This window comes from Mytilinidion resinicola, assembly GCF_010093595.1.
Source record: "Mytilinidion resinicola strain CBS 304.34 unplaced genomic scaffold BDZ99scaffold_26, whole genome shotgun sequence".
NCBI lineage: Eukaryota > Fungi > Ascomycota > Dothideomycetes > Mytilinidiales > Mytilinidiaceae > Mytilinidion > Mytilinidion resinicola.
This window is the reverse complement of record NW_022985462.1, coordinates 246702-265409: the sequence shown is the minus strand read 5'-3', so window position 1 is coordinate 265409 and position 18708 is coordinate 246702. Positions and strand designations below refer to the sequence as shown.

The 18708-nt window shown below is 50.8% G+C and overlaps 9 protein-coding genes across 9 annotated transcripts; 4 read left to right on the top strand and 5 right to left on the bottom strand.

Moving 5' to 3' along the window:
• Positions 1 to 106: 106 nt before the first annotated feature.
• On the bottom strand, positions 107 to 1685 carry BDZ99DRAFT_468094 (dioxygenase-like protein). The gene is made up of 4 exons (XM_033721165.1): positions 1407 to 1685; positions 1007 to 1345; positions 479 to 952; positions 107 to 425 (listed from the first exon to the last, which is right to left on the bottom strand). The coding sequence occupies exons 1-4, from the start codon at positions 1497 to 1499 to the stop codon at positions 219 to 221; spliced, it is 1113 nt and encodes a 370-aa protein (XP_033570508.1). The 5' UTR covers positions 1500 to 1685; the 3' UTR covers positions 107 to 218.
• A 478-nt stretch (positions 1686 to 2163) lies between these two features.
• On the bottom strand, positions 2164 to 2831 carry BDZ99DRAFT_481965 (uncharacterized protein; the record flags this gene model as incomplete). Its single annotated transcript, XM_033722454.1, has 2 exons — positions 2164 to 2548; positions 2767 to 2831. The coding sequence occupies 2 exons, from the start codon at positions 2829 to 2831 to the stop codon at positions 2164 to 2166; spliced, it is 450 nt and encodes a 149-aa protein (XP_033570507.1).
• A 675-nt stretch (positions 2832 to 3506) lies between these two features.
• Positions 3507 to 4716, top strand: BDZ99DRAFT_166686 (uncharacterized protein). The gene has a single exon (XM_033712919.1). It carries the CDS (start codon positions 3996 to 3998, stop codon positions 4677 to 4679), a length of 684 nt encoding a protein of 227 aa, XP_033570506.1. The 5' UTR covers positions 3507 to 3995; the 3' UTR covers positions 4680 to 4716.
• Positions 4717 to 5147: 431 nt separating this feature from the next.
• BDZ99DRAFT_166637 (uncharacterized protein) lies at positions 5148 to 6306 on the bottom strand. The gene is made up of 4 exons (XM_033712918.1): positions 6040 to 6306; positions 5956 to 5985; positions 5642 to 5872; positions 5148 to 5589 (listed from the first exon to the last, which is right to left on the bottom strand). Exons 1-4 carry the CDS (start codon positions 6087 to 6089, stop codon positions 5349 to 5351), a joined length of 552 nt encoding a protein of 183 aa, XP_033570505.1. The 5' UTR covers positions 6090 to 6306; the 3' UTR covers positions 5148 to 5348.
• A 217-nt stretch (positions 6307 to 6523) lies between these two features.
• On the bottom strand, positions 6524 to 8171 carry BDZ99DRAFT_491615 (homoserine acetyltransferase; the record flags this gene model as incomplete). The annotated part of the gene is made up of 2 exons (XM_033723112.1): positions 6524 to 7257; positions 7307 to 8171. The coding sequence occupies 2 exons, from the start codon at positions 8169 to 8171 to the stop codon at positions 6524 to 6526; spliced, it is 1599 nt and encodes a 532-aa protein (XP_033570504.1).
• A 423-nt stretch (positions 8172 to 8594) lies between these two features.
• BDZ99DRAFT_166618 (uncharacterized protein) lies at positions 8595 to 9185 on the top strand. Its single transcript, XM_033712917.1, has 2 exons — positions 8595 to 8954; positions 9057 to 9185. The coding sequence occupies exons 1-2, from the start codon at positions 8735 to 8737 to the stop codon at positions 9143 to 9145; spliced, it is 309 nt and encodes a 102-aa protein (XP_033570503.1). The 5' UTR covers positions 8595 to 8734; the 3' UTR covers positions 9146 to 9185.
• A 784-nt stretch (positions 9186 to 9969) lies between these two features.
• BDZ99DRAFT_468090 (uncharacterized protein) lies at positions 9970 to 10738 on the top strand. The gene is made up of 3 exons (XM_033721164.1): positions 9970 to 10127; positions 10186 to 10230; positions 10308 to 10738. The coding sequence occupies exon 3, from the start codon at positions 10313 to 10315 to the stop codon at positions 10520 to 10522; it is 210 nt and encodes a 69-aa protein (XP_033570502.1). The 5' UTR covers positions 9970 to 10127; positions 10186 to 10230; positions 10308 to 10312; the 3' UTR covers positions 10523 to 10738.
• A 2803-nt stretch (positions 10739 to 13541) lies between these two features.
• BDZ99DRAFT_399682 (WD40 repeat-like protein) lies at positions 13542 to 15575 on the top strand (the record flags this gene model as incomplete). Its single annotated transcript, XM_033716146.1, has 5 exons — positions 13542 to 13889; positions 13942 to 14513; positions 14583 to 14945; positions 14998 to 15346; positions 15429 to 15575. The coding sequence occupies 5 exons, from the start codon at positions 13542 to 13544 to the stop codon at positions 15573 to 15575; spliced, it is 1779 nt and encodes a 592-aa protein (XP_033570501.1).
• Positions 15576 to 16894: 1319 nt separating this feature from the next.
• BDZ99DRAFT_468087 (uncharacterized protein) lies at positions 16895 to 17631 on the bottom strand (the record flags this gene model as incomplete). The annotated part of the gene is made up of 2 exons (XM_033721163.1): positions 16895 to 17350; positions 17605 to 17631. A coding segment is annotated over one exon (309 nt), but the record flags the coding sequence as incomplete, so codon positions are not given.
• Between the last annotated feature and the right edge of the window lie 1077 nt (positions 17632 to 18708).

The following is an 18708-nucleotide window of genomic DNA, read 5'->3' as shown; positions in this document are numbered from 1 at the left end:
TTCTTTATTCTAGCTCATGTAGCCGTCGCTAGTTGACCGAGTGGAGAAGCACTCGGATGCGAGCGGCTCGCTGGGAAGATTGATGCTTGGAATGTTGTAGAAGCGGGGACGCCCCAAGAAGTATGCAGGTTCTCTCGATTGGGATACCAGCTTCTATTAATAAATATAGTAGATGTCACGTGCGACCCCCTTACATCTTTCGCTACCTCCCTAACTAATCAATCCCAATGCGACTCCAACCCATTTACTCCCACCGGCTTTTCAGCCAGCGTGGTGATACGGAAACCCTGTCTGAGACCTTCACCTTCATCGCTAACATCGTAATCAGATATCGCCGTGTGGGCAGTGACCCTATTATCCCACAACGCAACCGTGCGGTCATCCCATCTCACCCGGACCTGGATATCCTGGCTCTGGCGGATATGCTACGGCCATAGTTAGCATTGCTCATCACACCAAATGAATATCAACAACTTACCTTGAATAACAGCTTCAAGATAGCATCCGACTCCTCCTGCTTCAGTCCCAGGATCCGCTTCGTGAAACCCGGATTCACAAATAGGACCTTCTGTTTCGTAACCGGATGAACCCTAACAATGGGATGGTAACTCTTCACCGGCTCTCGACGCACGAAATGGCCATCCTTTGCCGCATTCTCAGCCTGTGGGAAGCCAGAATGCTCTGCCTTCAATCCCTCTAAGAACTGCTTGAGTGGCTCCGACAACCGATCATACGCCGCCGCTTGAGATGTCCAGCCGGTATCACCACCTGTCTCAGGCACTTGGAGCAGAGTCAGAATGGTGATGCCCGGCGGTTGGTGCTCGTAAGAGACATCGGAGTGGTAGCCCGTCGTCGTGAGCTTAGTCTGGCTACGGCCTAGGCGGTAGAGGTTGTCCTTTCCGAGGTAGATGGAGTGAAACTCGATATGGTCTTTCACGTGGGCGCCGACGGGCTTTTGTATTTCATCAACTAAAGGTTATGAGGATGAGGAAGAAGGGGCGCTCACGTGAACATGCAACCGACCAAAGTACTTTCCAAGCTCCTTCTGCGCGTCCGGACCAATATCTTTGAAGTCCTGATCGCGGAAAATCACGACGCCGCGCTCGGCGATGAGGAGAGCGAGCTCATCTTTCTGAGCGTCGGTCAGACGCGAGAGCTGTAGCCCTGTAATCTCAGTTCCGACACGCGGTGTCAATTTTGACGTCTTGACAGCCGGATCGTCCTTCTTGAGGAGGTTTGGTTTGGCAGGGTCGGCGTTATGGCCACGGTCGGTGAATTCGAACGGTTCCGTGGGTGGGAACTTCGTGGTGTTGTCGTAGACTGGTAGGTACGCGGCATACTTGGACTGAGACAGCTAGTTAGACTCCCGAGATGTGGATATATGTTAGCAGAGATGAGTATAGTACCTCTTTGTGTACTTTATCATCGTACGCAACCGTCAACTTGATTGGCTGACCTTCCACATTGGTCGCTTCCTGGGTCGTGGTAAATGTAGACATTTTCTCTTCTCTTTCTTGTGAACTCTCAATTCAAATTCTTCTTTCCAAGTATCCGCTGGACTTTTATAGACTCCATTCGATTACTCGCTCACCACTACCGTATCGAGGCAGCATGCACGATAGGCTGGAGCACCTATCACGACATGGCAACCCCGCAGGCACGCGAGATGCCACCAAAACCACGCGATACCAGCAACCTCGAATCGCCTTTGATGTATAGAAACTGATTCCAATCCTGCCCCGCACTTGTAAGGATGTGTTTCGAAATGGAGAAATCGGTGCGAGATGGTGATGCCGCTTTTCCGGGATGAACTTCTGAGCCGCCTATTCAGCCTTCTTCGGGGTATTCAATCAGCTTACAAATACGCGCAAGGTTTTAAGTTGACAGGTCGATTTGCTGCGAGTAGAACTATTACTTTTTCCAATCAAGCGGAGGATATCCGGCTCAGTTCGAGAGAGTGCCAATCCACTAGGCACGTGACGTCAGTCACTCTGTCGTTCGACGCCAACAAGAGGTAGGAGAATAGTTTGTTTCATGTTAACAGGTGCGTATACAGTACTCTCTAACATTATTCATGACCCGCCTAAACCCACAACGCCATCCGATGTTCCCAACCCGAACTACACACGCAAACTCAACCTGCCAGACCATATCCATGCTTCGTCAGCTCTCCGCCATCCAAAACTCCATCGGCGTCTTTCCCTCATGCAGCGGTGGGATATCATCATCCGCGAGCTTGAAGCCTAGTTCGGTTGCAGCTTTCTTGATTCCCTCTTTCCGATCTCTGTCGGATCTCGCAGCTTCGTGATGTAAGGATGAGTCGTGTGCGCTGAGGTTGCTCTCGGTCAGAAGAGAAGAGCCGTCGTGGGCGGGTCCAGGGTCATTCCTGGAAGTCAAATCGGAGGCTGGATCGGTGGTAGAGGCTATTTGAGGATAGGTGGGTGGTGTGGTGGCGCTTTGGAAGGGATTAGAGACGCGAGTCGTGTCGGTGAAGGGATGGAGTTGAGAGGTAGTGGTGCAAGGGGGGCCGAAGGTGAGTTGTACGTTACTGTTTGTGTTCAGGTTAGTCCGAAGCTACCGGTTGCTCTCCGTGGTCGTAGGACCCGTTCAGCATCCAAATAACCGCAGGTTTCTGGAGCTTTACGGCTATCAAAGGGATCGAGCCATCAAATCCCTTGCTCACGATTCGGTGGTCCAAAAAAGAAGAAAAGAAACTAGACTCGAGTATCAGGAATGCCGCGCGGAATGAAAAGAACAGTGACGTACGACTCTGGCTTCTCATTGTTTTCTTTCGAGATCTCCGGAACCAGAGCAAACTTCTCGGCTGTCATAGTGTACTGCGAGTAGACAAACGGTTTCTGAAAGTTCACGCTGCAAGTGCGATTTCCCCCAAATAATACCACTTCCACTCGCCATTACCTCAAGCCAGCAGGCCCAGCCACCGTCTTTCAAGGCGTAAGCATGAGATTGGATTGACTCGATCCACATCATCGTTCGGAGTCGTGCCCAGGAGTTCATTGTCCCAGGCCGCCCTCCTCCCTCTCTCCGCCCTTCCGTTGCCCTCGAACACGTTACCGCAGCGTATGACCACCGACAACTAAAAAATTGCCAGCGCCATCATGTCCGCTTGAAGGAAAGACAGCAGAATTCGCCTTGTGATCAGATTGGTTGACCTAGCGAGATTTTTCACTGATTGGCTGGGAACCAGGCACGAAACAGGCCCGGGGTGAAAAGGAAGGCTGGATCTGATCTCCGTTGTCACCATTGTGAACCCATAATCATGTCGTCGATCCGGAAGGCGGCCCCCGCGAAAATTGCCCGAGGCGTGGACATCGTGCCCGGAGTCGATGTTGAGGTGGCCGCTCCGGGCGAAGCCTCCAACGCATCGTGCATGTAGGTCAGTAAGCTCTCCCGGGACACGTCACGGCTTACCGTTCCACTACTTCGTCTTCGAGTTCAATCGTAATAAGATAAAGGTCCTCTAAATTATTCGAATTTCCGGTTTCTCGTAATGCGCCGTCGAGCTGCGCTAAGACCATGCGCTCACGCCCTGTGCTGGATCACGGGCGGTCGGTGTGATCCTGCGGCTTCTCATCCATGTACGCCTAATTGCTGGATCAGAGGAAACTATAGACTGAGTTGGAACAATGGGAATTGGAGCAAGGGTGAGCTGCTATTCGGTTGGCGTACATGCCGTCCAGCTCACTGCGGTGACGACTCCAGATTTGCCAAAACGAGGTGTTGATTTGCAATCTGAGTTCACCGGTCCCAGTTCAAATGCGAGGTATCATCATTCCTAGGCATGGTCATGATCGGCAGCGTCTCCCGTAAGTTTGTAGTTGAAAAAGTATATTCGAATACCTAAATAAGTGATCGTGACATACCGAAAGGTCGTGTCAGCATAGCAATGGCTGGAACCAGCGCTTGTTTTCCAATTCTTCCTGCGACGTGATACTCAGCTAAGCAATGAACCATCTCCTCTATCTCAGGCCAAGATGCGGCCACGACATGATACACTATTGTTCATGGTTCTCACGCTCCTCCTCGGTGGGCGGCGCCTTAACTCCTTCAGCTCCAATAATGACATCTCTGCTTTTTCGGTGGAGGTCCTGATCGAGCTTACTGTCTCTTTCCTCTCTTGCTCTGTCTGCTGTAGCATTTCCTCTTTTTTCGAACATTCGCTCGTTCCTTTGCTCGTAACTCCGGGTTATCAGCACCCTCTTTCAAGCTCTCCAAAAACTCGAATGCTTCGTCTATCAGGTCTCTTGCCTTTGCTTTGTCCAAAGAGCCCTCCAACCGAGCGATCTTTTCCATTTCGTCGATCATATAACCCTCAAGCCGTAATACCTTCTTCCGCTCATCCACTCTCTTCTTCACTCTTCGCATCTCTTCAGAAGCAGTTCGGTTGCGGAACTCACGCGACTTATCTTCTTCCATGTCTTCTGTATTCACCTTCACGAAGCTCTCATCGTCATCGATCGTACTCTGCCTCGTCTTGTAAATGCTGTAGTTCATTCACCAAAGCATCTTTGCTCAGGCTCGTAAAACCCTTCCATGGCAGTATCCTTCCGAACGGCTGTCCGTTACGCATAGCCACACGCCGTGTCACATATCTGTCCTGGTCTATTGGTATATCGAATAATGAGTCTATATGTGCAACACCCTTCGCCGTGCAATAACGCACTGTAACATTCCAGCCCTTCTCGCGAGGCTCAATTAGGAGTGGTGATAGGTGCCAGAACTCGTGTGATGTTCTAAAGTGGGGGGCGTATGTAACCGTAACCCACGTCTACGTGCAGGTCCACTTTCTGGCTGAGCTTGTAGAATTGCCTCAGGTAGTACCTTGCGTGGTCGTCTGTTCTGCGGGCCTCCTCGAATCGTCGCTGCGAAGCTCTCTCATAGTTTTCATGACTCATCATAAAGGTATGATGAGGCCATCCATCCATGTAATCTTGACCAGTAGCCAGCGGGTCTAGTGTTATCCCTTGGTCTCTTAAGTCGTTGAACACGGTTATCTTGACATGGCGAATGAGGTTCCGAGGAACATGGCAGCTGGTGAAAAGTGGTGAGAACTCTTGTGTATTGCTATGTAGGAGGATAGGAATATATAGGGCCAGGAGACGTAGGCAGCTACTGTGGCGTAGGCAGCACAGTAAGCAGCCTAGTAGGCGATAGCGTCCTGAAGTAGGCAGCAGAGCTGGCTGTCAGAACAACGCCCAGGCCGAAGACGTCCACATGGATGAACCACCAGAACATCCCCCCAGCGTCTACTGTACATTGGGACTCCGCATCGTGGCGATTGTGCGAGTTGTGCGCGAACACGAACAAGACATTGCTGTAATATGCTTTTAAGGCCTCTGTGGCAACGTCCTGACCGACGTATGAGGGGAAAAGATAACGAGGTTGGCCCATGATCTGCGCCATATCTTCTCGGGTTGTCTCGGTCGAAAGGTGAGTAATTTGGGCCTCTGCCGGAAGGAGTTCTTCATACACCTAGTTGCGGAGCTCCGGGGGCAGGCGGCACGGAACATGCGCGCGAATTCGAGAGACGTGGCTCGATCAGCAGCATACGCCTCTCGCAGTGGTTTCCTGGAGATGTTAGCGATGCAAGAATTTTGCGGGGAGAACAGCGTCTTTATACAATCGGGCTTCATGACTCAGCTTTATTTCTCTGGGATTGAGAATGAATCTCATGGACCCCTTCATGCTCTTACTGGCCTTTGGAGTCGTGTTCTGAAGTCTCATCTTGTTTAGAGTTTTCGTCGCCCTTGTTTTCATCGTCATGGTTGGATGTGGCTGCGCCATTAAGTCCTTCCAACGTCGGGGGGTTTTTTTTTGATCGAGCCTTTCGGTTCGATCAATGCTTGCTGACCTGTTTGAATGACTGTTAGCGGATCTTTCGTTACGGAACCCGAGGTCCACATCATCGGTGGCAGAAGATAGCAAGCTACGTACTTTTCCCCTGCTTGATTTCTGTCTTGTCGCCTGAGAATTGTTAAAATCCGACTTCTGGGTGGACGACTGCGAGAGATGCCTGACGATCCTCTTGTTCGAGCTCTGCAGACTCGTTCCGAGCTTTGGAGACCCATCGTGGGCCCCCTTCCGTTTCATGTTCGCGTGATGAATGTATTCAAGCCTTGATTTGCGAATGAATGAGGCTGGAGGAAGGACGAGCAAGAGCGGGCAAAGACGACAAGAGGTGTTTGCAAAAAAAGGAAACATGCGTTGGTGTTAAGTTGTTGCATCCAATCGCGTCACTCGTGACCTGTCACAACAGCCGATCCCGCACCATCACGTTATCCTCGCCATAACCGGACTCTTCATATTTTAGCTAGTCGATGTCGTCGTTTACGGTGTTTGTTCGGGGGTTGGAAGAAGAATGCAGTATTTCACATAAGGCTAAGAATCTAGAGAAGAGCCAAGCCAATAAAGATCGCCCCCCGGTTCTTTTAAGACTCCTCAAACGCCGGCCAATGCTTGTACGGTGCAAGTTCGAAACTAAATGCAAATCTCAACTGTCAGATCATCCCAAGAACTCCTTGACACTCCCGCCAACGTTTTCCAGGTCGAGAAGGAAGGTGTCATGGCCGAACAGACTCTTCTCTTCACCGAGTTCCTTGTGGGTGACGTTTCTATTTCCCGCACGCCTGAGCGTCGATGCGATTTCTCGCTGTTGCCAGGCCGGGAAGAGGATATCGCTAGCAACGCCCAGAACCAAAGTAGGTGTATCGGCAAGGGGTTTCAAGCCGGCTATGAGATCTTTCGGTGGTTCATGGGGATCGAGTATAGCAACGGGCTCGTCCACTCCATTCGACGAGCTTCCCTCTTGCTCCTCATATGGTTGATCAGGAAGCGTGAGAGTGCAAACATCTCCGTTGGGGGTGGTAGAGACGCCCTCGCCATCCTTGAAGGCAGAAAGTTTGAACTCGTTCTCGGCTCTTAGCTTGTTGATGCGTGTTCTGTGTTCTTGTCCTAAGTCGAATAGATCCATGGCTTTCGACACGTAGAGTAGACTGTTAGGATCGTACTGGAGGCACCATTTCTCGCCGGCATGGTCGAGATATGTCTCAATGAGGAAGTCCGGGCACAGCGCAGGGGGTTTCGAAGGATCGGCACGTCGGCGGCCAAATCGCTGTTCCCATTCGGGACCACTTCGATATGTTACTGTAGCAATTTCGCGAGCCAGTTTCATTCCCCCATGTGGCGGTATTCCATCGTAGTAGAAACCACGGGACCAGTTTGGATCCATCATAAGCACTGCAATGAGGGTTAGTACTGATAATCACAACGTGGTGATGTGACTTGCCTTGGCGTTGAGTATGTCGCATGGCAATGCTATAAGGGTGGCTACGAGCGCATCCACTGATGCTGACCACGCGCCCTACCCTCTCAGAGAAGAGGACACCAGCTGCGAGACTTTGCATGCCGCCCATGCTCGACCCTACGCTTGCATAAAGCTTCTCGATACGCAAGCTATCCAAAAGTCTGAATTGGGCGCGGACCATGTCCTCCATGGTCAGGATTGGGAATCTGGTTGCATAGCGTTCGCCGTTTGCTGGGTCTATGGACGAGGGTCCAGTTGAGCCATAGCATCCACCCACTACGTTCGTACAGATGACGAAGTATTTATCAGTATCCAGAGGGCACCCTGGCCCAATGAATTTCTCCCACCATCCTGGCTGCGGGTTTATATCCGTGCTGTGGGCATGACTTGAAGCGGACAGTCCGGTATGTAGCAAAATGGCATTGCTCCTGTCTTTGTTCAATGTCCCCCAGGTTTCGTATGCGATATTGAATTCCGGCAAAATCCCTCCCCAATCCAGTAGAAGAGGTTCTTGCGAGTGAAAATTGAGGTGATTTCCGGTAGTATACTCCGGCTCAGGCCCGGACAAGGAGCGACGTGATAGTGATGCGGACCTCGATTCTACGGCATCGAGACAGGGAAACGCAAGAGCTGGGTTCGTCGACGCGTAGGGTAGGGGTTCGGGACCCAGTGACTCAGCTGCTTGAGTATTTTGGGCTGTCTGTTGGTGTATCTTTCTAGAGGTTTGTGAGGATTGCGAACGCACTGTCGTCAGTGGAGGGGCGATTCGAGATGTCTTGTAGAAAGGCTTGGCTGGGGCACGGAGAGCATATCGCACAGCGGCGGTGATGCTACGGGGGCTATTCATGTGGAGATGAAGTGTGAGAGATGCCGGAGCACCCTCGAGAAGGACAGAAGGAAGAGACGCCAGTTCCCGTTCCTAACCCATCACTGAAGTTTGGGTGAATGGATTGCGTGATTTTACGGCATACGATATCTCATGTAGCGCGGATTGAAAATATATTCCAAGCTCCGCTTAACCCCGCCTTTGCCCCTGGCTGTCACGTGGCTTCAACTTAACACAACTCCACCATCACCACCTCGAAATGATTGCAGTTGCTATTCTGCCCACTCTTTAGTTGGGATGTAACTCTTTGTTGATGGCAATTGCCCATTGAAGCTCGCAATGGTTATTTATCATTGAGGACTACATGAACTTCGAAGAGTCTGCAACTCACTTCAAGCATTCCTCATCACCATCAAGCGACACCAGTGCCATCACACAAATTACAATCGACTGTCCCAGAGGACAAACGTTTAGGTGGTGTTGGCGCGGACCGGATGTCGATGGAGTTAATCTATTTGATGGTGTCATCCGACCATCTCAAACATATCGTGTCTTACGTTCCCACACGGTAAATATTGCAAACAATGCCGATTTATACCCTTGCTATATTTAGATTCCTTGAAGGAATAGCCATACAGCTTCCACACGGCTGGCGCGTTGTCTTTTCCATTTATTTTGTCTGGTTTGCAGCTATACTGCGCTGGTATCGAAGGGAAGGAGTAGACAGAAAAGTAATCAATCTTCTACCTGGCTCAATACGGAGTAGATTTTCAAAGAAGGGAGTGTGTCCGAGGAATGATAAGTGTAAGAAAATGTTTAGTAAATGTAGGAGCCTCTCGAAGATCGCGCTCACCCTTCGCCTGAATATACACATCGGAAACTAAGCACCCTATTTGAAAGGACTAGGCAACCTCGTAACGACTGCATCCTTTTGTACCCAGCCTGCCCATAGCCACTGTCAGCAGTCGCGTAAATCTCACAGCCCTAGAAAGTAACACAGGTCAGACATCTTCCAATCTCTAACAACTAATAGAGCAGAAGGGCCAGAGTACCATAATGTCTGAAAGAGCACCAGCTATAATTTCCCAGTCACTGCTTCGTGGTCACAAGAGGGCCTTGGATACTCTTGGAAATTAACGCAGATGAGCACCTCTTGTCCCCTGACTTGCATTGCAATGTAGGAGTAGGAACCAAGAACGGGACAACCACAGTGGCTATTACTGCGGGCTCCTCTATAACATTTACCGCGGACGGTGAGCGCCCACAACTGACGCTCAGAGTTCCAGAACTAACGTCCGCCCCTGAGTGGCGCAAAACCCACCGTGCCGGAAAATATAAGGGGTACTTTGACTTCAAACAACTTAGACTCGGTGCAAACATGAAGATTTCCTATAGTTCTATATAGCTCGTGTACTGTAGCCACTCCTGAACACTTAGAACACCTCCCACCTAAAAATTACGTTCGCATTGTTGTCTTCGCGCCTAATTTACGAAGAGCCTTCTATCACGGTGTAACTGAACTCCGTCGCCACAGCACCACAGTCGAGCTCCTATTACTCCTAATGCTTATAAAAGGGCCTTATCCGAGCCTTAGGACCTTACTACCGTACTGTGAAGTTGTCATCAGCCTTGTGGCTGCTATCGCATGCAAATCCATGCAAAGTCGCTACCCTGGTCGGTACTTCCGATGAAAGCACTTACTAATCTTGGCTAGTGCAGAACGATTACGTAATCATTACGGTGTAGTTTACTTATGTCATCTAGCAAGCCAAGTTGTGGGCTTGCTGAACCCCACCCTGCCTCCGCTCCCAACCTTTCAGCCCAACGTGTCCCCGACCGTCCCAACCTCTATAGCTATTAGTTCCCCCCACACTCCAAGCTGAGAAAGTTATACACTTCGTGTTTCAGCTGCTGCCAGCAAAACACTGTTCCCGCCTTTTATTTTAAGCTCTAAGCACAGGTCCACCATTCTTATATGTGAGAATATAGTTGGCACTTCCGCTATCCCAACCAAAGTATTACTAACTAGGAATAGAACACAAGCTATACCCTTACATATCTAACACTACGTCCTTCTAAAGTAAGTCGCACATTCAGCTTATTGCGTTTTTTACCTAGCATTAGAAACTTCATTAAATTTCAGACTAATTGCATTAGCTATCATGGTCTACTTCGAGCAGCACATCATCTTGCCTTGGGAAACCAAGGTTTACATCAGCTTGCTCATACTAGCCATTATTCTCATTTCGGGCGCTGTTTTATTCCTTGGTATAATAATTCTTCAGTTAAGCGTTGATATTCGGACGCAGAGCAAGATTCCTAGGGTGGGCGATTGTGTGTGCGCGAAGAAAGCAGAAGGGAAGAAGGAATAGAGGTAACGGTGAAAGAGCAATATAGGAGTTGGGAGGCTTATAGCGCGTATTCCTGCAAGAGGACCTAAGTAATACTGCCTTAGCGATGCAACGTGTGTACAGGACGCAAATACGCCACAGAGCGGATGGGGAGCTAGAAGGCCTATTGTAGTAAGCTAGCAATAGGGAAAGTTAATTTTGATAGCAGCGCAACCTAAGCTGTTCTCAGACACAGGGATTGTGCGCAACCACGCGCTGGGCGATCTAATAACCCGTGTTAAAAAACACTATAAGCGACGCCTAAAGCGCGCGGAGACCACATTGCACTAGCCCTAACACAGGCGGCGAACTTGCATAAATCTTTGTACAACAGTAGCTATAATGCTAATAGTGGCTTCTAGGCACTATAGTAAGTCCTGCAGGCTCTAGTAGCACCTTATTATAAGTTTTAACAAAATTATCTTCCGATCCTGCTTCGCCCTGTGCACACCAAAGTGCGACAATATTTCCAGAAGAGCGCCACATGTTGAGTTAGTTAGGCATAGCATAGAATACAATACAACTAGCTAGATATCTAATACCGCGCTAAACGCTTATGCCAAGATACGTTGCGGACCCCTTCGCGCGGATAAATCCGAAATATATCCTTCCAAGGGCTTAGTGCTCTCAAAATTCAGATATATCTTCTTTCGTCCAGAAACTATCAATATAATGCTCCGAATTTTGAAATTTTGTAGACAGTCGTGGTGCAGCAGGGATGCAGCGCTAATGTAGTTCTAGATGCTCTAAAAGGAACGATCAACAGTATAATTAAAGCGATGTATTTTTTTTGGCTGCATACCAATTTCCTAGGCAGAAATGGTTAAAGAATTGCAATACACTAATTATAACTCGATAAAATCGCAAGGGGGAGAGTGAGATGCCTAAACAATATATTTCATGCTGCACGGGGGGTTGTGCGCCACCCAGGGGGGAACGTTATTGACCTCTTTTTTGGTGGCCGCCTCCCATCAAGGCCAATCTCTTTGTAAGGTTATGAGGACAAGCACATTCAAACCACAAGACTTACGAGTGCAGCTACATGACCAAAGTCTCCGACACCAATGCTGCCAACGGTAGCACCCCATGGCCTACGATAAAGGGAATTGGGCCGACCTTTCCGTGAGGACCACAAGACCAACGTCTCAACAAGCGCTGACAAGGAAACCGTGGTGGTACGTGGGATCCAGAGCGTAAGCCAATAGCCTCCTAGATTCTACTTGTCCCCGAGATAACAAAGACTGAAATCTTGGTAGAGAGCTGCACAGTTACCATTCCCTCGTATCTAGCCGCGGGAGACTACATTTGGTGCATACAGTCGCTGGCTATCTACAGCCCATATCCGGTGGGGATTCCTTAGTTCTATGTTCTGGTTCGCAGTTTAAGCTGATGGAGGAGTGGCTCGTTGCGCCCCAGCGGCGTCAGTAGTCCGGGAGCGTTCTCGGCGGGCGATCCGGGGGATGCAGCCTATATCTACAGTAATCTCAATAGTTATACCGTTCCAGGGCCGGCTGTTTGGAGTTGTTACGGCGGAGGTGGTGTTGCTGGAGGATTGATGGGACTTTCTTTGCGCCAACATGGCTCCCTGGCGACTTGTTCTGATGCATCTATGTGATACTCAAGCTTTAATTTCCTATAAATTATTTTTCATTGACATTCTCTCTTCTGTGCTAGGTAGTCTCTGGAACTATTTCCGGATATGGCGGCATAACGATGGCGCGGCCTTCGTCTGAGTGCTGAGAAATCGAAAACCACCGAAAGTAGTCTGCATGATTCTATCGCTGGATCCTAGCGAGTTTGCCATTGCGAACTTGGACTATGGCTTGATACCGTCTAAATGGACCTGCCTGTCGCATGATTGTATGTACTAGGAACCTTTTATATCGGCCATCCGCGGTAGTCTCAGTACAGGGACACGATTTAGCCATATAAAAAGGAAAAATTGTGCTTCAAAGGCACTGATATCCAGTTGAACCGTACATAACCATTCTGTCCTGGTTGCTGCCCGCAGACTCGTCGTGGAGACGCGGGCGGTCCACGGGAGGGGCCGGTAGTGCCTGCTGTCTGGAGAACTGGTCGTCGGGCATGTTGGAAGCGCCAGTCTGGCACTATTCCTGGCCGTCCGTCAAGGTTTCGCCGCCGATGCCTAAGGGCGCCAAAAGCTCCAGAACAAGGCGGTCAGAAGGGAGTGTGGAGGGCAGCTGACCGGCCCCTGGCGGCAGATTCAGGCACGCTGGGCGCTGGAGACACCACCGTGGAAGACGAAGACCTCAGCAGCGGCAGGCGTCTGGTGCTCTCAACCACGGCCTGCACTCGGACCGTCCCGATCACCCATCATCCAACGCAGGGCCTCGAGGGCGTACCTACTGGCGCTGGCGTGAACGAGGCGTTCCCTGGGTCATCCGCTTGCTGCGCGCCATCCATTTCTTGGACGGCCGCTTCAACAACCACCGACGCAACCTCCCTCACTGCTCGCTCATCTCCCTCTCCATTCCGACCTCAACCTCCTCGTCGCGCGCGTCTTGCTGGCTCTGTGCTCTTCGATTCGTCTGTTCGGGCGTGCTCTGTTCTCTGCAAGCGCCGTGCTCCCCGGCGCGCTTAAGCCCTGTCGCGGCTCCTGGGTCGTCCACTTCACACCCTCTCCCATTCGAAACACTAGCCATCGACTGCATTCTCCCGGAACACCCGTCCTTGTGCTTCCTCTTGAGACGGCCTGGTCGGCTCGAATGCCCTGCTGCAGGACACGACTCGTTGCTTACCATACAACACCGCGGTGACGGGCGAGAGCAGCAACACTACCTCGAGCCTCCTCAGCGCTTCCAGCACCACAGCTCCTACACTCGACACCATGGAGGGAGACTTTCCTAGACTCCAGGACGGAGGGCGAACCAGTCCGGATCTTGAGGCTGACATGGACGGATCTATGATCTCGCCCGTCGCCCTAACAGGACCTCCTACCATATTCCCCTCGCCAACAACTCGTACTCGAAAGCGCAGTATGATGTCGCGCACTGCACCACGATCAATCCATACGCCTATAAGCCCGCTCTCTTCCTCTATACCACATAGTCTTCTTCCGTCTGCACCAGCGTCGCCTCCGACTCCAGCGCCCAGTCCGTCACCGACGCAACAAGACCTGGATTGGAGCCAGGCCAACGAGTATGAGGATCCTCAATTCAGAGCGATCCGCACTCTTTTCAAGGACCTCAGTACGGATGAACGCAAGCGCCTGCTGGGAGAAGTTCTCAATATGTGCGACACCAATTTACTGAGTTTCGTCAAAGATTTCGTAACCCCGAGACTCCAAAAAGACCCTATGATGGTCCTCCCAGACGAATTGATTCTCAGAGTAAGTGGTAAATCATGTCTGAATGCATGACTTTTCTGACGTTCGCACCTAGGTCCTGGAACATTTCGACGACCCCGCTACCCTCACCCGCGCCTCGCAGGTTTCCAAACGCTGGCACACCATGGTTAACGATGATATGGCGTGGAAGTCATTATGCGAGAAGTACGGATATGAGACTATGAGCAAGAAATTCCTTGGTCTATCGCCCCAAGACCAATGCGAACAATTTCATAAAGCAAAATTGCAAGTGCGCGGTTACCAGGAAACAATGAACCCTGATGAGGCTGTCAAGTTCCTAAAAGAAGTATGGCCGGAAGGTGTAGACGACTTCCAGTCCTTCTTCAAACAGCGATATATGGTGGAGACCGCCTGGCGCTCAGGGGGTCATTGCGACTCTCGCCAAATCACGCCAGACCAAGGGGTCGTTACGAGTCTCCATCTGACGATGAAGTACATCATTGTTGCCCTCGACAATGCGAAAATCCATGTGTTCGATGTGCTCGGGAACCACCTTAAGACACTCACGGGCCACGTGATGGGAGTCTGGGCGATGGTCCCTTGGGGCGATCTCTTGGTGAGCGGCGGCTGCGATCGTGACGTGCGCGTATGGAATCTAAATTCCGGGTTCGTAGACTCTCCTACACTTCCTTACTCCGACTCTATGTTCGGGATTCCGTATTTATGCTTAGACAGAAGTTCCGTCCATGTCTTGAGAGGTCATACTTCAACGGTCAGATGTCTCAAGATGTCAGATGCTGATACCGCGATCTCTGGTTCCAGAGACACCACGCTGCGTATTTGGGATCTCAAGAAGGGGATATGCAAACACGTCTTAGTCGGTCATCAGGCTAGCGTGCGGTGCCTAGATATCCATGGGGATCTTGTTGTATCCGGTAGCTACGACACCACCGCGCGTATATGGTCTATCTCGGAGGGTCGGTGCCTTCGTACGTTGACTGGTCATTTCAGTCAGATATATGCGATCGCATTCGATGGCAAGAAGATCGCTACGGGTAGTCTTGACACGAGTGTCCGTATTTGGGATCCCGTTGATGGGTAAGCACGCCGATTGAACTCGACCCGGATTAGTACTAATGTAGCTGCGTAGGCGAAACCTTGCTGTCTTGCAAGGCCATACTTCTCTCGTTGGTCAATTGCAGATGCGGGAGGACGTGCTCGTCACTGGTGGTTCTGACGGCTCGGTCCGAGTTTGGTCGCTGGCCAACAACCAGCCCATCCACCGTCTCGCAGCGCACGACAATAGCGTCACGAGCCTGCAATTTGACCACACTCGTATTGTGAGTGGCGGCAGTGATGGGCGCGTCAAGGTATGGGACCTCAAAACGGGCTTGCTGGTGAGGGAGCTTGGGTCGCCGGCTGAAGCTGTTTGGCGGGTCGTTTTCGAAGAGGAAAAGGCCGTTGTCATGGCCAGCCGAGGGGGCCGCACCATTATGGAGGTGAGTGAATACGTGTGAGACGTTCAGCTGGAAGGGTTGGCGTCGTCGAGGTTGATTTACGGTTTGCTGACTAAATGCACAGGTGTGGTCGTTTTCTCCAAACGCTGAGCCCGCCTGGCCCCGAGGACAACCTCCTCCGCCACCGCCGATTCTCTCTGGCCGTGATTCGCGATCTGATGCAGAGGCAGACGTTACTATGACGGACGCTGCCGATGTCGATGCCCCCTGAAACCCCCGGAAAGACTTCCCTGGATCGATCTCTCAGGAAACACCAATTGCCTAGCGAGTTGAGCTCGATTGTCCATTAAATCATGATACCCAGTCCTTCAGCGCCCTGTAAAAACGATCACGACAACAACGCATAAACGGCGCACGAGCGGACTTTTCCTTGCCTTGTTCATAATTCGACTACCAACGTCGACACCTGCATACAGATGGCTCGGGCTCCCCTCTTTGGATTTCGCACCCCGCGACTTGTACCGGAAGGCCTTCTGGTCCTGGCGAATATACAAAAAAGCATCCGAGGCGGACCCCTGGTCTTTTCTACAGCGGTCGGTATACCGTACTGTTTTCTTCTTTTCTTTTGCCCATACTGGCTGGCACATTCTGGATTCAATGTCGTGATGCCCTCCATCTCTGGAACTCATGTGGAGGTCAATTTGTACACCCGAACGCGCTTTCACGAACATCACTAGCAATTAAGGCGCAGGGACGAGATTCACCAGACAGCTCTGTACGGCGGTAATATCCTGTGATTTGCATTTAGTTAGGAGTTTTGTTTGCATGCATTGCCTGGCTCAAGGGCGGCACATATTTGGGGCGAGGCGCCTTTTTTATTTGTTTGGGTGGGTACTACGGATACCTGGGACTCGAGTTTGGCAGGCCGGCTCTAGGGCTGGCTAGCTAACTTGTTTCTCGTGGGATTATGTGGACGACATGGTCTGGCGAGCTGGCTGCAAGGCTGGCTGGCTGCCTGTTGATTTCTGCATCTGGGTCTACTTGTGGGTTTCTCTGCACGAGGGTACTGTTGACGGACGCGAGCTCGGTTGGCTGGCTTTCGGGCTGGCCCGCTGAAGTACCGATGTCGGCGGTTGGCATTGGGATGAATGTAGCCCCAGGGCTTGATGCTTCTTGTAAAAGTCACCTTAACTGGTTGCATAGAAGAAAACTTGATTTGTTCAGTCGCTTTCCCATTGCTCGGTTGATTGGCTAGATTCGAAAATGGTAGGTGCTTTTTTGACCCCTTTTCGCATCTCTTGGTACGTGTTTCCTGGTTCGTGTTTCTTACCGGACGAGCTTAATTACCACCCCCCTATTCTCTCCGTAGCCCCCCCCTTTTCTCTTCCTAGCCCCCCCCTACATTTAGCCTAGCTCCGGCCCGTATAAATATTGTTCCACCAATCAAACTCACTCGCTTGCCTCCGTGTAGACTGCGTAAGATGGAGAGTATACATCACGAAACGAAAAGGCTGCATCATCGGCTGCATCATCTGCTGCATCATCTAGGCCAATAGGAGTCTATTCACTCTATCTACTAGCTACCAGCGGGCTACTCTACCAGCGGAAGGCGCCTAGATGGCCACCGTCCAATTGCTGACTGAAAGGAACGCCAACTACACCTGTATACCAAGGCCTCACAGCTATTGCTTCACCACGAGCAGCCTCCTCCTCAGGCGTGGACATAGGGGCATCCTCAGGGGCTGGTTGGCTGTCGGGGACTAAGGAAATAGAGCCCTGAGTAGCTGTTGGAGTGCCTGCTTGTCCGGCGGAGAGGTCTAGTGCTGTATTTGTGAACTGTACAGGATTGTTGAATACGACAATGGTCCGCTCGACCACCGGCGTGCCTGTGGAGACACCTGCTATAGTAATTTGGCTGGCCTGTGTCGCAATCTGCATCGATTGTGTTAGTTCCTGTCCACTTGCAACACTCTGCTCTTGTTGTGCACGAGCAGTAGTCTTACGAGTTCGCCGGAGATGTGATGTTCCTCCACGTGATCCTGGTCCACTCAGGTTGCAGCACTACAACCTAGGATCAACAACTCATATGCCAGAAAGCTACTCTCCGAACATCAGCTGTAGAGAACCCAGCTGAAATCTCAGCTGTAGAGAACCGAGCTGAAGCCTCAGCTGTGCAGGGCTCATCTGAACTTACTAGCGCGCCACCCTGGGGGTGGCCCCCTTCCTTCCCCTAGTATATATACAACTAGCTAGACGTCTATAGAAATCAGAGTTCACATCAATTTCAACCTGAGTGGTCCTCCACCACGCCGTTGTGCTCGCTGCGCTACGCTCACTGGATCTTGTTGAGCATCAATTTCGAATTGAGATTGATCACGTTGAGTTGAGTTGACAGATACAGATGCACGGCCACGGCCACGGCCACGGCCACGGCCTGCTGTTGTTTGACGAGGTGCAGCAGAGCCCGTTGGCCGGCCTTTACGACGCTGTACAATTGCTGGAGCCTCGATGAGAAGGAGAGGATCTACAGGAAGGTCCACCTCGTTTGGAACAGGACGATTGAACCACCAGTGTTGATGAACATCCTCTAGCACAACTTTATACTCAGCTGTCGATGTAGCGTGCAGTTTTCGGTGTATTTCGTGACAGCATGGCATGCCGTACGTCCCTCTGAATGTTCTGTTGCATATCAGGTTAAAATTGTTGTCCTTAACCTTCTTAATCTGCTTGGCGATCAATCGGAGGCCCTGCTCAGTAGCTTTTCCAATAACCTCACTAAATTCGGGCAGCTTTACCTCGTGCTGAGGAGCTCTACGTTGTCGGCCAAGCTGGTCCTTTAGCTCTACACCTTGGCGGTGAATGTATTGAGATAGTAGTGTAACTACATCATATAAGTCACCTGTCGAGATCTGAAGATATGATTTGATGCTGCCGTTTGAACCTTCAAGCCGTGAGGTTGTGGTGTTGCCGAAGTGCGGCAGAAGGCCAGTATGATACGTAGCAATCTCCTTTCTATATGGCCACCACTCTTCAGTGAGGTAATCAACCAGGAGTTGTTTGTGCGCATAATCTGATTTTATCTTGTTCCAAGCGGCCACAAACTCATCCTCTACAGGTTTTGCCAAGCAGAAGTTGAGCTCGTTGATGAATTTCTTTCGATCTTTCTGTATAGCCTCAATCTCAGCTATTGTTAGATCTTGAGAGGCACGTGCTGCATCCTGTAGATCTATAGCATTAGTTGCTGCTTGCTCATCGTCCTTCCAGATAGCCATAGCCTTGCTGGCGATGTTCTTCTGCACGTGCCATTTGCACAGGAGTTGAGGAACAGTAGGAAAGAACTCAGCCAGCGCATTCTTGAGTGCTAGCTCTTTATCTGTGATGAAAACGCCTGGCGAAACTCCTAG